Source organism: Castanea sativa, chromosome 2 (genome assembly GCF_040712315.1).
Source record: "Castanea sativa cultivar Marrone di Chiusa Pesio chromosome 2, ASM4071231v1".
In the NCBI taxonomy this organism is placed as follows: Eukaryota; Viridiplantae; Streptophyta; class Magnoliopsida; order Fagales; family Fagaceae; genus Castanea; species Castanea sativa.
In genome coordinates, this window is record NC_134014.1 from 4,414,358 (window position 1) to 4,434,090 (window position 19,733).

The 19,733-nt window shown below is 38.8% G+C and overlaps 1 protein-coding gene across 1 annotated transcript; it reads right to left on the minus strand.

Annotated features, from left to right (window-relative positions):
• Positions 1 to 10,540: 10,540 nt before the first annotated feature.
• LOC142626206 (stem-specific protein TSJT1) lies at positions 10,541 to 15,637 on the minus strand. Its single transcript, XM_075800000.1, has 5 exons — positions 15,248 to 15,637; positions 12,568 to 12,808; positions 12,358 to 12,478; positions 11,792 to 11,901; positions 10,541 to 10,869 (listed from the first exon to the last, which is right to left on the minus strand). The coding sequence occupies exons 1-5, from the start codon at positions 15,448 to 15,450 to the stop codon at positions 10,834 to 10,836; spliced, it is 711 nt and encodes a 236-aa protein (XP_075656115.1). The 5' UTR covers positions 15,451 to 15,637; the 3' UTR covers positions 10,541 to 10,833.
• Positions 15,638 to 19,733: the final 4,096 nt, after the last annotated feature.

A 19,733-nucleotide genomic window follows, 5' to 3' on the forward strand; every position in this document is an offset into this window, starting at 1 on the left:
GTAAGATTGAGGGAGGAAAAATTCCTCGGCAGTTTGCTCAGCCAACATTCACCATGTATAATAGCAAAACGGACTCTGTAGAGCACGTTAGCCACTTCAACTAGAGGATGACTGTTCACTCAAAGAATGAGGCCTTGATGTGCAAGGTGTTCCTATCCAGTTTGGGGCCCGTGGCAATAAGATGGTTCGATGGTCTAAGGGAGGGTTCTATTTACTCCTTTAAGGAACTCACAAGAGCCTTTGGTTCTCGTTTCATAACTTGTAGCAGAGTCCCTTGGCCTTTGGACTCCCTGTTGTCCATGGCCATGCGAAAAGGGGAAACCTTAAAGACGTATTTCGACAGATACTAGGGGATGTTTAATGAGATAGATGAGAATTTCAATGACGTGATTATAAGGGCATTCAAGGTTGGCTTACCTGCTGAGCACGATTTGAGAAAATTTTTGACTGGGAAACCTATTGAGAGTGTATGCTAGCTCATGGACCGTATTGACAAGTAGAAGTGGGTTCAGGAAGATCAACAACAAGGTAAAGGGAAAGCTAAATTTGTCCCTCAAGATAGAAGGGATTTTAGGTCGAACCGATACAACAATAACCATCCTAGGAGAGATTTTGTTAAGCAATCTGGGTCTATCGCTGCTCAAGCGGTCAACAAGGTGTTTCGAGAGCTAGTACGTCAGATCTTGGAAAAAATTAAGAATGAGTCATACTTTGAGCGGCCAAATAAGATGGGAGGAGATCTCGCAAAGCGCAACCAAAGCCTTCATTTCCAATACCACCAGTAGCGAGGACACACCACAAAATATTGCAGGATTTTGTGGAATCACTTGGAGCAGTTGGTCTAAGGTGGAAAGTTAAGGCAATTCTTGTACCAACCCAGCGGGCTTGGTGGCCAGACTGGGTCAGGGGCTCAGAGAAATGCTTCTGCAAGACCACCTTTGGGTACAATCAGTGTTATCCTGGCTGCCACAGGGAGGACTAATTCTCAGCCATCCAGGGTGATGTCCGTAGCTCGGTTATCCATACGGGAATCTCCCCTTAGTTCGAAGAGGGTTAAATTGGAGGGCCGACTAGCTTTGAGCTTTTTTGATGAGGATAAAATTGGAACCTTGCAGCCACACGATGATGCCCTGGTAGTTACTCTCATAGGGTACGACGTTTAGAGGATGCTGGTAGATTAAGGTAGCGGGGTTGAGATCATGTACCCCAACCTGTATAAGGGGTTGAAGCTGAGGCTTGAGCCAGCTATGACTCCCCTCTGATAGGGTTCGATGGAAAATTTGTCTTTTCGAATGGCCAAATCAGGCTACCTGTTCAGACTGGGTTAGAGGTCGTGGAAGTGAACTTTATTGTGGTAGACGCATACTCCCCTTATACTGCTATTGTGGCAAGACCTTGGCTCCATGCCATGAGGGCCGTGCCTTCCACCCTGCACTTAAAGGTGAAGTATCTATTAGGGGATCAAGTCAAGGAACTTGTAGGAAGCCAGTCCGTAGCTAGGCAGTGCTTGGTGGCTACAGTGAGGCATCAGGCTGAAAGTGAGTCCTCGGCTACTACCGACCAGGGTTTATAGCAATCAAAAGTGTTAGTATGGTCCGCAAACATGGTAGTAGGAGAGGCAGAATGTGAGAAGCTAGAAAGAATTATTGTTGGTGATGACGAGAGTAAGTTCTTTCAAATCGAATTTCAACTGCTTCCTTGAGAGAATGAGGAACTAGTAATGTTTCTTAGGAAAAACCTCAATGTGTTTGTGTGGAATGCCTATGAAGCTCCTAGGGTGGATCCAAGCTTCATTTTCCATCACTTGAACGTCAATCCATCCACCGTGCCCAAGAAGCAACCACCTCGGCGACCATCTCAAGAACATTCTGATGTCGTTAGAGAGGAAGTGACCAAGCTTAAGCGGGCAAAGGTTATTAAAGAGGTGTTTTACTCTGAGTGGTTGGCCAATACAATGGTGATGAAGAAGAAAAGCGGGAAGTGGCGAGTATGTGTAGATTTCACAAATTTAAATAAGGCCTGCCCAAAGGATCCCTTCCCCATGCCTCGGATAGACCAGTTGGTGAATGCGATGGTGGGCCATCCTCGAATGAGCTTCCTAGATGCCTTTCAAGGGTACCATCAAATACCAATAGCCTTGGAAGACTAGGAGAAGACAACTTTTGTTACGCCTAGAGACTACCATTACAAGATGGTGCCCTTTGGGCTGAAGAATGCAGGGTCTACTTACCAAAGGATGATGACCAGGATGTTTAAGCCACAGTTAGGAAAAAAATATTGAGGTTTATATAAATGATATGGTGATAAAAAGTAAGGTAGTATCCAAGCACGTGAGTGACCTTGGGAGTGTCTTTGAAATACTTAGGGGGCACAAACAACGTCTCAATGCTTCCAAGTGTTCATTTGGCATTAGCTCATGTAAATTTCTGGGCTACATGGTCACCCACCGTGGAATTAAAGTCAACCCTAACCAGATTAGGGCAATTAACGATCTGCAACCTCCTTAGAATCCCAAAAAGGTCCAAAAGTTGACAGGAATGACTTTTGCTCTACACCGATTCATCTCTCGGTCGGTAGACAAGTGTAAGCCTTTCTTCAAGTTGTTGCACAAGTGGAAAGGGTTTGAATGGACTGAGGAATGTGTCCTAGCCTTCCAGCGGCTGAAAGAATACCTTTCTCAGCCACCGATTATGTCCAGGCCCAAGGAGGAGGAAGTCCTTTTTTTGCGTACATTACAGTAGCCTCCTATGCAGTGAGCCTAGTACTGATACAAATTGACAACGGAGTGCAAAGACCAGTCTATTCTGTGAGCAAGTCATTGCATGAGGCAAAATTTCGCTACCTACCACTGGAGAAGGCCATTTTAGTAGTGGTTTATGTTACGCGTAAGCTCCCTCATTACTTCCAAGCCCACATGGTCGTAGTTTTAACCCAACTTCCCCTTCAATCCTTACTTCAAAGAGTTGATTACACGGGAAGGATTGCCAATTAGGGTACGATCCTTGGGGATTTTGATATCAAGTATATGACTCGTACCTCTGTTAAGGGACAAGTCCTTGCGGATGGCTGAGTTTGCTGAATCCCCACTAGAAAGGGAAGGAGAAAAGCAAAGCATGGATGGAAAATCAGTTAGGGTGGTGTCCTTGTAAGAATCTCTGACCTAAAAGGTATACGTTGATGGTGTAGCCAATAAAAGGGGATCCGAAGTGGGGCTAGTTGTGATATCTCCTGAGAAGATTACTATTAAAAAATCCTTGAGGTTGGGCTTCTCAGCCACAAACAATGAGGCCAAGTATGAGGCTTTGCTAGTTGGAATGGATATGGTTTAGAAAATGGGAGGAATAATAGTAGAGTTGTTTTCAGATTCAAGGTTGGTTGTTGGCCAGGTAAATGGAGAGTTGGAAGCCAGGGATGCGAGGATGCAAGGATATTTAGGTCAAGTTATGCACCTGCAATCAGGGTTCAAGTCTTTCGCCTTACAGAAAATCCCTAGAAGTAGAAACACACATGCAGACTCTCTTGCCACTCTCGCAATCTCCTTGGCGCAGAGCTTACCTTTGATTATCCTAGTCGAGGGTTTGTGTAAACCCACTGATTTGAAGAGGGAGAAGGCCCAGATTCATCAAGTTAGAGTAGGGCCTAGTTGGATGGATCCTATCATGCTATTCCTTAAGAATGACATCTTGCCCGAGGAAAGAATGGAGGCCGATAAGGTGCAGAGAAAAGCTCCTCGCTTTTGAGGATTTATGTAAATCCACTGATTCAAAGAAGGGGAAGGCCCAGATCCATCAGGTCCGAGTAGGGCCTAATTGGATGGATCTTATTGTGTTGTTCCTCAAGAATGATGTCTTGCCTAAGGAAAGAGTGGAGGCCGATAAGGTGTAGAGAAAAGCTCCTCGCTTTTGGTTGTCTAAGGACCAGAAGTTGTACAAGCTCTCTTTCTTTAGACCATATTTGCTGTGCATCCACCCCGACGCAATGGAACCACTCTTGAAAGAGCTACATGAGGGGATTTGTGGGAGCCATATGGGAGGCAGGTCGTTGTCTCACAAGGCCCTCACTCAGGGATATTGGTGGCCAAACATGTAAAGGGAAGCACAAGAGTACGTGAAGAAGTGTGACCAATGCCAAAGATTTGCTCCACACATTCATCAGCTGAGGGGTATGTTTAACCCTCTATCTAGTCCCTGACCTTTCACTTAACGAGGCCTGGATATTGTAGAGCCCTTCTCTAAAGCAGCAGGGAATATGAGATGGCTTTTGGTCAGCACTAAGTACTTCACCAAATGGGTTAAAGCGGAGCCACTGGCGAATATTAGGGACGTAGATGCCAAGAGGTTTGAGCAAAAGAATATTGTCACTCGATTCGGGATTCCCCATACCCTCATCTCGGACAATGGATTTCAGTTCGACAGCAAAACGTTCAGAATGTATTGCTGTGAATTGAAGATTAAGAATAGGTACTCAACTCCGACTTACCCACAAGGGAATGGATAGGCTGAGGCCGTCAATAAAGTCATAGTAAATGGACTCAAGAAGAGGTTGGATAACGCAAAAGGTAAATGGGTGGAAGAGCTGCCACATGTTCTTTGGATTACCCCTCGTAGGTCCACAGGAGAAACACCCTTCTCAATGACATTTGAGGTCGAGGCTGTGATTCCTCTTGAGACTAGATTCCCAATGCTAAGGACAAGCTTATTCACTTCATGGTTCAATTGGCATACTATCAGCAAAAGCTCAAGCAGGAGTATGACTCCAGTGTGAAGTTAAGACCATTAACCCCTAGGGACCTGGTATTAAGAAAGGTTATGGGTACTGCAAAAAACCCAGGGTAGCAAAAGTTAGGGCCCAATTGGGAAGGGTCATATTGTATCACCTCGGTAATTGGTATAGGTGCATACTTCTTAGAAGATCTGGACGAACATGTTGTACCACACCCCTGGAATGTAAATAATCTGCGAAGGTATTATTATTAATGAAAGACAATTCTGCCATGTTTTTGTTAAAGTTATATGTCATCTTGATTATTTGTTTGAATATTAAACAGAACCTTGGTCCTGCCTAGCTCCTCAAATCACATACTTTGAATAAATTAATATTCTTGGTTATTTGCTTAAGTGTTAAACAAAACCTTGGTTATGTCAGGTCCCTCAGACCATATGCCTTGGGTAAATTAATACTCTCCATTACTTGTTTGAATATTAAACTGAACATTGGTCATGCCCAGCTCCTCGGATCACATACTTTGGGTAAATTAATATTCTTGGTTATTTGCTTAAGTGTTAAACAGAACATTGGTTATGCCAGGTCCCTTGGACCACATGCCTTGGGTAAACTAATACTATCCATTACTTGTTTGAATATTAAACAGAACCTTCGTCATGCATGGCTCCTTGGACCACATAACTTGGGTAAATTAATATTCTTGATCATTTGCTTAAGTGTTAAACAGATTCTTAGTTATGCTAGGTCCCTTGAATCACATGCATTAGGTAAATTAATACTCTCCATTACTTGTTTGAATATTAAACAAAATCTTGGTCATGCCTGGCTCCTCGGACCACATACCTTGGGTAAATCAATATTCTTGGTTTTTTGCTTAAGTGTTAAATAGGACCTTGGTTATGCCTGGTCCTTCAGACCATATAACTTGGATAAATTAATACTCTTCGTTATTTGTTTGAATATTAAACAGAACATTAGTCATGCTTGGCTCCTCGGACCACATACTTTGGATAAATTAATATTCTTGGTTATTTGTTTAAGTGTTAAACGAAACATTAGTCATGCTTGGTTCCTTGGACCACGTGCCTTGAGTAAAATAACACTTAGTAATTTCACCAAGGATGGGACCTCGGCATGTGCATCACCAAGAAAAAACGGGGACTCGCCTTGGATTTTGGTCCAAAGACTCTGAAGGTACACTCATAAAGTACTTTTAACATTAGAAACCTCAAACACTCCTTTCTCTGCTAAATGTTTTATTATAGAGATTTCAATACCAACACTTAGTTATTTTTCTCACTATCTACGTGGGCTTAATTAGTTGATTTAACATCAGTTCATTGTTGTTAGCTTTTTGTCAAGATATGGGTTTTCACCCTTAGAAGCTTCACTAATTTAAGCTCTCAGCAAAAGGCAGAACTACAGCCGATCAAAGATAAATATTGCAGGAAAAACAAAAATTTCATAAAGCAAAAACTGATGTCTTTTCATTAATCGATAAGAAATATACATCACCAACCATGGCAAACTGCTGCAACAAAAAGAAAAGTATAGAGAAAGAAAGAAAAATCCTAAGCTAGGCCTTGGTTAAAGGTGGGTCTTCTTTGCTGCCTGACTGAGGGACAAGAGGGTTAGTGGCCTTAGGATCAGCTTCCTTGGATTTGGGATCAACCTTCTTTGCCTTGAAAGTAGCATCCTTGGCCTTGGGAGTGGCATCCTTGGGCTTGGAAGCAATCTTTGGACCCTTGGCCTCTGGCAGGGGCTTGGTCTCCTTACCTTTGCCCTTATCCTTTGGCCAAGAACCACCTTGACCAGCCCCCTTACCTTTGGTCACCTCCACCTCTTGGCTTTGGTCACCAGCCTTACCAGGCGCTTTGGAGATCTCAGGAGGAGAAAGAGAGACCTGGGTGGTAGAAAGCAGCTTAGGGGCAGTTGGCGCAGGGGCAACATCTGCTCCAGGGCCCATAAGTACTGCTGGAGCTTCGGATGTCGGGGGGGTAGTAGATATTTTCAGCTTCCCTCCACTCCGAAGCAATAGGGACTCCAGCCAGGTTGAGTGCCTCTGTCCACACCTCCTGGCAGTAATCCTTGCAAAACTCGGGCAACTCCTTTACCAAACGAACCTCAGTCTCCTGCACCCAGAGGGCGTAGGATTTCTGCTCCGAGGGCTCCGCAGCTTCCTTAACTACCCAAGCAGCCTCCTTGGCCTTCTCCAATTCTACCTTCAGATCTAGGACCTGCTGCTTGGCCATGGCCAACTCTATCCCAACATAATGGAGCTTTTTGCGCTGCTCCTCAGCTTAGTCCTAAGCGTTCTTCAGGCCAGCCTCAGCACTTTTCCACCCCCTTTCCTCAACGGTCAACTTCGTAGTGAGCTCCTAGTTCTTCTACTCAGCAACGCCCAAGGCCTTGCTGATCTTGACGCGGAGGTTGGCCTCGACCCTGGCCTCATTCCAGGCATCTTTCACGTACTCCTCGGCCACAAATACCTCTTGGATGGCCTGCACAAAAACAACAGAGGAATACGTTACTAAATAAGAGAAATGTGGCCTAACATGATGCCCGTAAGGCATGCCAAGAAACTTACCAAGGCCAAATCCCTCTTTAGGGACAGAATGAAGTCTGGCTGCCTCACATTCTTCAACGCAGCCATATCCTTTAACAACAAGAGGGGCTGCTCCAAGGCTTCGGCAAGGTAATGGGCGTGCCCTTTCTAGAACTCCCTAATGGTGGAGTTCCATGGTATAACTATCCCATTCAACTCCAGCTAAGGGTCCCATATCTGATTCTAAAGGCGCACCTCAGCCACATTCTGGTCCTTCTTGCTTTTGATCGAGGAGGCCCTCCCATTGCCCTTGGCCGTCTTTTGCTGCTTGGGGGGAACCCCCTCCTTTTGAGAGACCAACTCCCCCTCCTCAACCACCTCCTTCTCCTTCTTCCTCTTCTTCAGGTTGACAGGAGCAAATGGGTTAACTAGAGGAGGAGGAGGAGGGGTAAGAGTCAGAAGAGGCTGAGACCCCGAGGTGTCATTGGGCATCAACCCTTTGGCCTTGTCCGCGAGGAGATCACGCAAACCTCTCTTCCTAATCAAAGACATTTCCTTCTTTTCTTCCACTGAGTTGATAACTGCGCGCACAACAACGAATCCGAAGGTACAAACACCTAAAGATCTATTAAGCTTGTCCTCCGAATCTGAAACTTGAATCTCTCCCTTCTTCTCTCTCTCTTCCTCGAGCTGGAACTGGTCTATCTCTGCCTCGAGTGACAGGCGCAAGGAAGCAGTCTCTTCTTTCAGAGCTGCTACTTCAAGGGGAGAGTGATGGGATGGCAGCTCAACTTGCACAACATCTTCTCGAGCCAAGATCTGGGTGTTGAGACGTTAATTCAAGCCAGCCGAGGATCACCCGCCCTAATCATGTTGCCTACGTCCTGGAACGTCTCGGACAGAGGCTTGAAGTCAAGAATGAGATGGATAGCTCTCAATGGTTTGTCCTTACTTACGAACACTTCGAATCTCAAGACTCTATTGAGGTCTGGGACGTTGACGAAATTAAGGTTGTGAGCCACGTATCTTTTATTTGCAAAAAGAAAAAAGAAAAAAGGAGCCGAGAAACAAAACCGCAGTTAGAAAAACGAATCATCAGACAAGAAGAAGCTAAATACAAGACTAATACTTGTGCTAAAGGACCTAAATCTAGGGTACCCCACCTGGTGCTTTCTCCTAAGTTGGGTAGTGAAGACCATCATGCCATTCACCTGAGATGATTAAAAAGTCATCCTTCATGCCCTTGTTGGACTTGGAGAGACACGAGATGAGCCTAACCACAGAAGATCTAGACTTAAGGTAATAGCTCGCATCTGCAAGCAGATGGCACTCGTACATCCAAACCACGTCGTGCCAAGTGAGACCCAACCCCATATGCTCGTTGAGAGCATCCACGCTACCTAGAACCCTGAACAGGTTGGGTGTGCATTGGTGGGGGCATATCCTATGGTCGATCAGGTAGTCCCTAGTCACTTTACCCGTGGGAAGCCTCATTCCCCCCTCTATGAATGCGATCATTGGAATCACGACCTCTCCCTCCCCTATGAGGTCGTGCCAACCACCTTGAGGGCATTACCGCAAGGAGACCCCTTGAGGAATGTGATATAGGGCCCTAAACCCCTCCATGCCTACGGAAGTATTTACCAAATGAGCGAGCCTACCCATCGAAATAGACTAAGGAGCAGAGAAAGAAACTTTTGTGAGGAAAGAAACGGAAGATGGAGGGCCGAGGAGACTGGCCAAGGAGAAGAGAAACCTAAAAATGAGGGAACTTACGAAAATAATGGCAAAAGTCACTTTAGGAGCTTCTTGAAGGTCTGAAGATTTGGAGAGTCTTGGAAGTTCGAAGATTTGGAAAGTGGGAGAAATAAATCCCCTAAACACCTTATATAGGAGGTAGAGTTGGGCGGGAGTAATCCTGCCCCAAATTTCGAGAAGAAATCCCAGCCATAGGATCTCCATCTCATCGTAAGATGTGGGAGACACAGCACTACTTGGAGCATTAAATGAAACGTTGCGGACTCTGAAGCGCTAGAAGTGGTTACAGGGCATGCGAATTGACAATCTCACGTGGGAAATTCAAAGAAGCATGTGGAAGCAATTACTCAAGGTTAAAACCCCATTTTTCTCCTTGGACAAAAGGGAAAAAATTGGAGTTTTGAGTGGCCATTGTGGGGTACAACAATTTAATAAGATAGCAATGCCACATGTCGTACCCACAGCCGAGGAGTCTAGTGCAGTTCCGAGGAGACCATCCCCTCGGACAGTGCGGCTAGGAAGGCGAGCCATGGCCACGTCACTGGCACACCATTAGAGGGGGCCACACTGTAGGGGAAAGACTTCAGAGAGGGGGCTAAGCTTGTTGTATCTGAAGGGACGGAAGGCACTACAACATTAATTGCACCCTACCAAACCCTCTGGCTGCATTTATGTGGAGAAAACCCTTGAATAGTGCTATCTTGGTTGCCATAACTCATAGAAGATTTAGGGGAACGTCTGATGGGACAAGCACTAGGGTGATGGCCTGCGTGATCAACAAATGGAGGGTCAAGATCAACGGAAAGAGGCTATATAACGTAAGAAACCCACCAAAACAGGGGGATCGAAAAAATTGTGGAAGAAGACACTGTAGCATCCTGGAACATAAATTATAACCAAGTCTGTAGAAATATATTCAAGAACTACTCTTCTTGGACTTTGTTGAGGAGTGATTTTCTTCACATATAGCTCAATTTTCTTTACTTTCCTACTATCCTTAATTCACTGTGTGCATTGGTCCTTCCATTGAAGCCCAGGCTATAAGCCCACTTTCTACAAATTTATTGTATTGAGCTCTCTAGGCTCTAACCCTGTTGCTTTTTGGGCTTAGGATCCAAATCTATCCTTACCATTTTTAAGAAGGTTAGATTCTCGAATAGTTTTGAAACACTTTCAATTTAAATAATTATCATTAGAATAATATTATCTTTACAAATTTTGCTTACATAAAAGCTGGTTTTGCTATGTTTTTTGTACCTATGATCTACATTTTTTTCACTGCAAAAAATTTTAGGGATTGGAAACATCTTGAATGCTACTTCAGGTGTGTTCCAGGAGTCTATGGCAATGGTTTCGTCTATGTATGTTGGAAACATCAAACTTACCGTTTTCATTTTCAGATAAAATCAAACAAGAATAATCAGCACCAGTCTCAGTTGTTTAACTAAAAGACTTATCTAAGGTATGCATAGAATTTAAGGCTAAGCATTAATGCTTTCTGAACGATAACAATAAGTCAGAGAGATTGATGACTAATTGGTAGATTTCAAATCCTTATACAGACTTTATTAGACAAGAAAAGACAACTATACATTCCAAAGCTAGAGCAAATGCTAATATAGAAAGACAAACTACCCATAAAAACAAAGCCATTTCTGCCACAAATCCCCACTCTACTAACGACTTTTATCACTTATCACATACTCAGGTATTTACATGGCCCCTCATGCACACCTAGCCATATAAAAGACCCTTCTCTCCCAAATAGATATACATTTTGTTTGTCCACAAGAGAAGGAAAATCTCTACTCTGTGGCTGCAACAACTGCTGGCCCTTCCACCTGAAATTCCATCCCAACAAATTGACCAATCAATACAACATAATAATGTAATAATAGTGTGTGGCTAAGTAAATTCCATGGAACTTAACACACTTAAATCCATGCCACAAAAAAATTATGTAAAAATAAAAAAGCATCATCATTCATATAAAAAATTACTTGCACAAAATATGGAAATTTTGCATATTATATTCAAAAATAAGATTATGATATTGGATTTTATAATTTTCAAATAACTCCAAGAGTTGAGTCATCTAATTTGTTGGGTGACATTTGGAAATATCTAAGTTCAACCTATGGGACTAAATAATAAGACAACAAATAGGTGCTTTTTACATTTGGTTAAAAAGGAAAGAGAGAAGAAACAAAACAACACAAGAAACTCATACTTCATCAACACACTCCATCTCCAAAAGAAAGAAAGTGACTTCATTTGTTATTCTCAGTATCTTAAGTGAATACGTTTCTTTTGAAGAGGACATCAAATGTCCATATTTAATTCACACCATAGTTGCAACTTTTCAAGGACATATCTTACCATGGTTAGAATCATATCATGACACATCATTTTAATATTCACAGTAGTCTCTGTTACTAAAAACTTACATTATAGTTTATAGAGACAAATTCCATTATTTTTATGTGTATAAAAGCGACAGCGTACAAGTGACATAATTAATACTTTCCTTTATGTTGGTGAATTATTATAATATGTTATTGAAAATAGATTGTTATGTCCATTCAATAAAATAATAGCACTTGAAATATTTACTAACAACACCCTCCTGCACTATTAAAAGTCTAGTATGATAATACTGATGCTATGGTTAGGACATCAAACACAAGAGGAGTCACGGAGATTCACAGAGAATGATCTGGAACAGAAAATAAACTTGTTTTGTATATAAAAATTTGTCACTACCTTGAATGTTGCACCCCAGATCTCTTCATCAGTAGCAGGAACTGCAGTGATCTTGTTCTTAGGATTCTCATAGCTCATTAGTCCTCCTGCTGCTGTTGAGAAGAAACATCCTACAGAATCCAAAGTAGAATTGTCAATAAATTGAATAAAATACTGATGATGGAGCAAATGCAAAATCAAATTGACTGGATTGGGTTCAAAAGGATGTTAAGAAAATTTTGTTCCAAAAGAATAAGGAGTAGGAAATTAGCAAGATCATTGGGTGACCATGATAACAATCCTATTTTATTGTACTCCAACATCCTCCATGTTTATCCCTTCTATATAAGATTTTTATCCTATGGCATTTGCTATATGATTATTGCTTGTTACCATCAAGTCAAGACACCCATAGGGTTCTTTTTGGTGTAAGCAGGATTCGATCCTCGGTAACGACAAGAGATTATACTAGTTGAGCTAATTAGAAGCCACCTCTATTATCTTTATTAAATCATCAATAGTATGATTCGAATCATATGTAGTCACGGTTTTTTGGATACACAAACACATATATATTGTTCACCCACCTTGAGGAAAAGAAGCAAGTGACTTGCCACAAGAACCTTTAAGCAAATCTGCATCATCAGCGAAGGCCACATATCCATCAGCAGTGATTCCCCAATACAGAGGAACCTTACCATATTGGTCCTGTCACAATTAACACCAACCCAATTGATGTTAGAAATAAACCAAATCTATTAACCTTACTAAGGCATTCGGTAGGTGAGCTAACTTACAGAAGCAACAAACAAGGTAGAGGTAGACTTGTCAAAGACTATGAAAGCAAAATTCCCACTAAGGTGGCCAACAACATGGTTGGCAGGATAAGGTGCACGGTCACGGAGTGCCTTGTAAGCCTCAATGACCAAAACCACCTCATTTGCAGATTTTGCAAGCCCATACTGCTGCCTCAAACTTCCCAAGTTGTCTAGGGCTCCCTCGAACAAGCAGAATATCTCATCCTTCACTGCAAACGACCTGCCATTCCCATCCACAATTGTTAGATTTCCATATGGTTAGCATGAAACTCAAAGCAATGAAATAACAATTTTTTTGGTTAAAAGTATATAAGGGGATTCAACTAGAAACTAAACCTCTATAAAAGGAACTGGATCCTCACTATTTCAAGCGTGGAGAGATTAAAGAATCCATTCATAATTAAGATTTTATTTCTTGGATTTGACAGTATATAGAGTGGTATGTCTTTTGAAATTTTAAATGGCGTGACATTTAATACGTCTTTAGATTTATAATATTTAATTTGAACCATGAAATTAATCCATTTCAAATAGAGAAGATCCTAATACGTATATGGAACGGAATCCAACAGCCATATCCACTAGCCCATACCATGTTTATTGATTATCATCACAAGACGCCATGCCCAACATATGAGCCTTGCGAAATACATGTGCCACATGAAGCATGAAAAATTGACAATAGTTATAGTCCCATACATAACATAAACATGATTTCAAGTCACACTTGTAACTTGGTTGTCAGACCAAAGTCCATGACGAAACATGGTATCCCCGTGATTAGAGGCTGAACAAAAGTTACAACACAATAATAGATTGTGACTCACACTCATTTTTTACACCATTCATTGAATATCCTGAGGGGCTTAGGATTAGATATCCCTTTTTTTCGGGTCCACCCCCAACTTAGAAGTCATGTAATCCTTATCCTCAATTCCTCATTCCAAGTCTCAACCACTTTTTCCAGTCCAAGTCCAAAAGAGCTTTTATTTTATGGGCACATGGCCCTGGCCATGGCCATCATGTCCCATCCAACTTCATCCTAAATAAGTAAATATAAGTTTGTCATTAACCTAAAAAACGAGAACTAAAAATGCTCGCATACAACACAATAGTCAATGGTTTTATTCATTGCTATTTGATGGCAACCAAATATGAACCCACGAATAATTCAAACCTCTATACCAACAATGATTTAGAAAGATTGGTTGTGACTTGTAAGTCTATTATGACCATATGTATACGATAATTGGTGGGTGAGACCACCATAAAGTGGCAGTTGATGTGTATGATATGACAAGATATAGTTAATTGCATCCACATGCATATGCATATGATATGCATTCCTCTTGTATAAATATTAGATCTCATGTACATTATTATTTGGAAAAAGAAAGTATATGGTCCAAGTGAATCTTTAAAAGGGCAAAAAAAAAAAAAAAAAATTCTGACCATCAAATTCTATTATATAATAAATTATTTTAAGAGTTTAATTATTAATAAGCATTCAATAGAAATAGTACAAGCAACGTATCCATTAAAAAAGTAATAAAAAATATGATCTCAGGTAAAATAATATGACAAAAAATACGTATGACTAATCCCAACTATTTTGTTGAAAATCCATATTCAACTACAAAATTTTGAAACTATAGTTTCATTGTTGTTGTTGTTAAATTATCAATAAATAAAATATTTTTAAGAATACAAGAAATAATATTTTTCATAGCAATTTTAGTGTATTGACTTGTTAAATTAATGGCACCGCATTTCATGATACATGTTCTTTGTCATCATCCAAAAATCAATAAATTTCCTTATATTTCGACATTAACATTTTTTTATTTTTTATTTTGAAAACTATCTTCTTTTTTTTATAGGGTTTAAAAAAAAAAAAAAAACTATCTTATTTTTCAAATGTTTGATAACAACCTTAAAATAAATTTTATTACTATCTTTTGTTCACTTTTTTTTTTTTTTTTTTTCTCTCTTAACAGACGAGTGACCAGATTCAGCTTATTTCATAAAACAAAAATTGGTTTCATAAATCATAAACACAACGACAAGAAGTCATATGGTAGTCAATGTCATCTCACGCAAACTACCATCCCGACCGTCCACGTGTTGGAGATTCAAACAAAAAAAAATCCTTAATTAACGAGATCTAACGTGTTGTAGAAGCCTAGTTGTACACTGTACACACAGAATCTAACTTCAGTTCACCACGCGGTAGACCATGGCGAAATCTTAACCGCTCATCACTCAAATATGATTGATTGTAATAAAATCATGACTGTCTGATCTCCACACCCAAGACGTGTCAAATAATTTTTCCACTTTTTTAAAAAAATAAAAAAATAAAAGGAATTTTGCTTTCTCTTTTTTATCAATTGATTTGATTTGATTTAATTGAACCTGATAATCAGACTTTTGTATTAATCATACGACAGTTACAATCGTAGTTAAGCCGTTAAAAAGAAAAAAGAAAAATATTCCACAGATCAGACGGTCCAGATCATTTAATCAGAGACTAATTTAGTCTACCCAATTTTTTCCCGTGTTTATTATCGGTGACGCAGTTTGTAACTGTAACTGTAACTGTAACCGTAACTGTAACTGTAACTGTAAGCCTTTATTTTTGTTAATTTGATATATTTACCTGGGGAGCAAGGGAGACTCTTTGTGGTGAGTGAAGGCCAATTGCACTTGGTCTCCGGCTTGTATGGACACCGTGGATGCATTGGTCTCCACGAACCGGTTCACCAGCGCTGCCGAAGTTGTCTTCGGCGACGGAGTCCGGCTACCGGCAGCCACCAGCTCCTCCGGCGGCGACACAATCGAGCCACTGAAAACTCCTAGCATCTTCACCAACAAAAACTAAAACAAAAACAAAAACAAAAATAAAAATAAAATGAAAATGAAAATGCGCTCTCTCTATCTGTGAATTGTTAGAAAAGTTCAGAAGCTAGAACATGGGATCAGAAATAATTCGCTGGGCTGCAATTTATAGCGAAACAAATAAAATGAGTGAGGGTGTTTTCGTCTTTTCAACCTTGTGCGTGTGGGGTCCTTTTATTTTGGGCGATGATTTTTGAGGCTCGGGATAAGGACGAGATGACGTGCTAGGATTCTGGGGCCCACCGGAAACTTTTGTCTTTTTTTGAGAGTAATGTTATGGACAAATAATTTCGCAACTTTAGTAGGTTTGAATAATACTTATTTTGTTGGAATATAAAATTTTATTATTGAAAATATTATAGTAAAATAATTTTTAAACTAATGGGACCTAAGATTTACTGTTTATTGCTGTGTTTTTTTAATACTTGGCTAGTCTGTGAACAATTGTATGGGACCCAGTAAAAAAAATGCAAATGGACGCTTTATGTTTGACAAAAATTAAAAAGTTATCTTATTTTACTATTTAGTTTATTTTTACTATTATTTATAAGTTCTATTACACTTTTTGGTACTAATCATGGACTTTAATATACTATTTCAGCTAACTTTTACCTTTATCTACAGTATTTTCAAAAAAAAGTTTTTTGTTTTAGTAAAATAAACGGATATCAAAAGACCTTTTGTGCGTTTAGCTTCAAATTAAAAAGACAGCTTATTTTATTATATAATTTATTTTTGCTATTATTCATGGGTCTCACTGTACTATTTTAGCTAACTTTTATCTTTATCTACAGTACTTTCAGTAAAAAGTTTTAATTTCAGCAAAATTAACAAATTTCAAATAAGTCCTTCATATCGTAACTCGCCATGTAATAAGTTATAATTGGTAAAAGTGTATCCTCACATTAGTAAAAATATAAAGAAGGGCTATGTGAGGATATACTTTTACCAACCATAATTTATCACATGGCGAGTTGTAGTACAAAATTCTGCCAAATTATACTTTCCTAACATTACTCTTTTATTTCTATTTTTTAATAGGGATGCTTGATTGTTTTGTGAGACTTTACTCTTTTAGAGGGAGTATTTGTCAAGCCAGTCAAGCGACACCAAATTTCGCTATTAAATTATCTTTTTCCTATGTAAAATGAATCGATAATAAATTGTGATAAGTGACGTGTAAAATAAAACTATAAAAAAAATGAGACAAATAATTTGTATTTTAATTTTATAAAAATAAAAATTATATGTAATATATAAGATTTTTAAATTTAAACTTTTGTTGTTAAATTTAATTCTCCTAAAAGAAATAATATTATTTATATTTTATTAGTTAGTGCAAGCAAGCGGTGAAATTCAGTTTGAGAACCTAATGTCTCTAAATTTATCATTTCACAATTTGTTGATTTATGTAATTATAAGTAATAGTTGGTTAATAAAATGTGGTAAGTATATAGGAAAATGTTAATCAGTGTCCTTAAAGCATTGATTTAGAAACATTTTATTGGGAAAATAATAACACAATAAATATTATTAATAGCTTTTACATTATCTATGAAAGTGGAATCAAAAATTTTCTTTTATAATTTATTAACAATTGCCCTTAACATCTATTAACATGACCCTAAATAAATAAAATAGTTCATCATTCATCATCCCACAAATCAATAAATTGAGATTAGAATTATTTCAATGGCTATGGGCTATAAAGGGTTTCAAATTGGCTGTGAAAGTAGAGTAGTTTTAGGATCATAAATTATTTTATAATTTTTTTATCACAATTTTAATATGACAAATTGTTAGTGGTTAACTATCACTTATACATAAACAAATTATTTTTTATTTACCAATCACATAAAAATTATATAGTTTTAAACTTTTCAGTGAAAGAATCCAGATAGTACTGACTACAAGGGTTTTAAATTAACTGCGAGCTTCTGACATGTCAGCAAAATGATTACATTGGCCCCGCTTGTTGCTTTCGTGGCCCTGCTGAAGTCACTTTTACTCCTTGTCTTATTACGTGGTGCAATTTTATTGGCACATGTTGACTCATGACTGCGTGAAAAATGCAAATGCACATTGTTTGATAATTAAATTTTATTTTTTAACTGCTATGACTATGGGCTAATTCAATATTTTACTTAATTGAGACGACTTTTGAGATTGATGGAGAAGATGCTAGTAAACTACGGAAAGTGAATTGCAATTCTGAGTTAACGAGTATGAGATTAAAGGCAGCTGTGGAAGAGATTTTTAGTAATGTTATTATTGTGTTGTAAAAATATGTTTGTTGTGAAAAAATGTATAGAAGTACGTGTAATATTGTTTAAATATTAAAAACTGTTGTTTAAATAACAATAACAAACCATTCCTAAAATTTCTAGCTTTTATTTTACTATACTTTAATTTACACTTTTTTCTTTTTGAATTATTAAAATGCATGATGGACTTCAAAAGTAATAGTTTTGTAATACTTATTCCTATGTCATCAATTATTAGGTTAAATTTAACGAAATTTAGCATTAAAAGACTAATCCACGCATCTATCCAAAATAGACGATAGAGAATAAATTGGTTTTGTTAATAAGACATTTTATTAGATTTAATTGAGAAAGTGACGAGAGAGGGAAAATATCACATCTATTTTAGTTTAAGGGCATGTATAATCATGCATTATTGTAATTCAAGATGTAAATATAAAATGAGATGTAGTTTATGATGGAAAAATGCAAATTTTCCTAAATTTTATCGTGATTCAATGTTATCCAATTCCAAGAAGCTAGGTAATTCATTATTATGTTGACTAAACAAGTTGATGCCCAAACAATCTTAGTAGTAAACAAATTGATGCCTTAATTAGCAACACGCGAAACATCTGATGAAATCTGTAAGTACACAATTGCACCTGGACCCAAAGAAAATCACGGGCTCAGGCCCAATGAGCCTTAAACAATGAAATTTGTAGAGTGTAGGCTTGAAATTTAGATTAGAAGTACTGAGAACTTAATAACAGGCTAAGATGTGCAAACAATTGTAAATAACAAATGATAATTACAAATAGACCTCCTCGGACGTGAGCCGATGACTACTTCTGTATTATTTCTCTTTCTTTCTCAAAAGTTACAATTCTTCCTCTCCTTTTTAGTTACAGACACCCCCTTAAATACTTCATTTTCTGATGCTTTATCCACATGTTTGCTCAAACCCCTTCCTCCCGAGATATTTCTTCCCTTAGTGCCTTTGAATAGTGACCAAAAGTTTCAGCCTTACTGTTCAGGGGTCACTTCCCCATTAATGCGGCCAGGGAGGTAGGTGCAGAGTCTTTAATGTGAAGGTGGCAGCCTTTGCTCTTGGTGTTTCTCAAACACTGGTGTATCTAGAAGGTTCAAGGTTTCCCCCTTTTAACCAACAGTCTTTCCAGAATTCTGTCTTGGCCTTCGTACTGAATTTACGAGTTTTCTTGGGTCTGTCCGAAGAGAAACTCACCCTCGAATGTGTCCTCGGACCCTCAACGTATGGGCCGATCCGCAGTACTAACAAGTTCTTAACCCAAGAACAGATTGACCCTCTTTGCTAGAGCCCAAGGGCCCAAATGCCCACTTGGGTCCTTTTACGCCCCACAAAATCAATAATGATGCATTTAGGGTCAAATAAATTTTAATTTAAAACCAATACCCACACAATTGCTCTCAATGCAATTTTGATTTATATTTTTCGCATATTTTCTACACTTGCATTTGCTCTCAAAGCAATTTTGATTTCCATTTTTGGACCCGTATTATGCTCATATTGCATCCATTGCACAAAATTTTTTGAGGGAGCCAAACTCTTTTACTATTTCCGTTTCTTTAATTTTTAAAAGGTACAAACTACATCAAGAACTATTAGTTGAATGTTTTTACCTTGGAAGTTTCAGCTTGGTATTTTTCTTTTCTTTTTTTGTGGGTAGTTCGAACTGGAGCTGAATTGAATTGACCTATTTAAGTTTGGTTTGAATATTAAATTATTCATTGAATTCGAGCTTGCTAAATTTGGTGATATCTAGCTTAACAGGCGGTTACATTGATAGAAAATGTCAAAATTATTACTTATTTTATTATTTATTTTTTTTAAAAAGATCAATACATGTGTTTAGTTTCATGATATAATAAATATACATAATTTTATTTTCAAGCATCACTCAACATGATTTGGTGCTCATAAATAATTAATTGTGAAATGATCATGTGATCAAATATTATCCA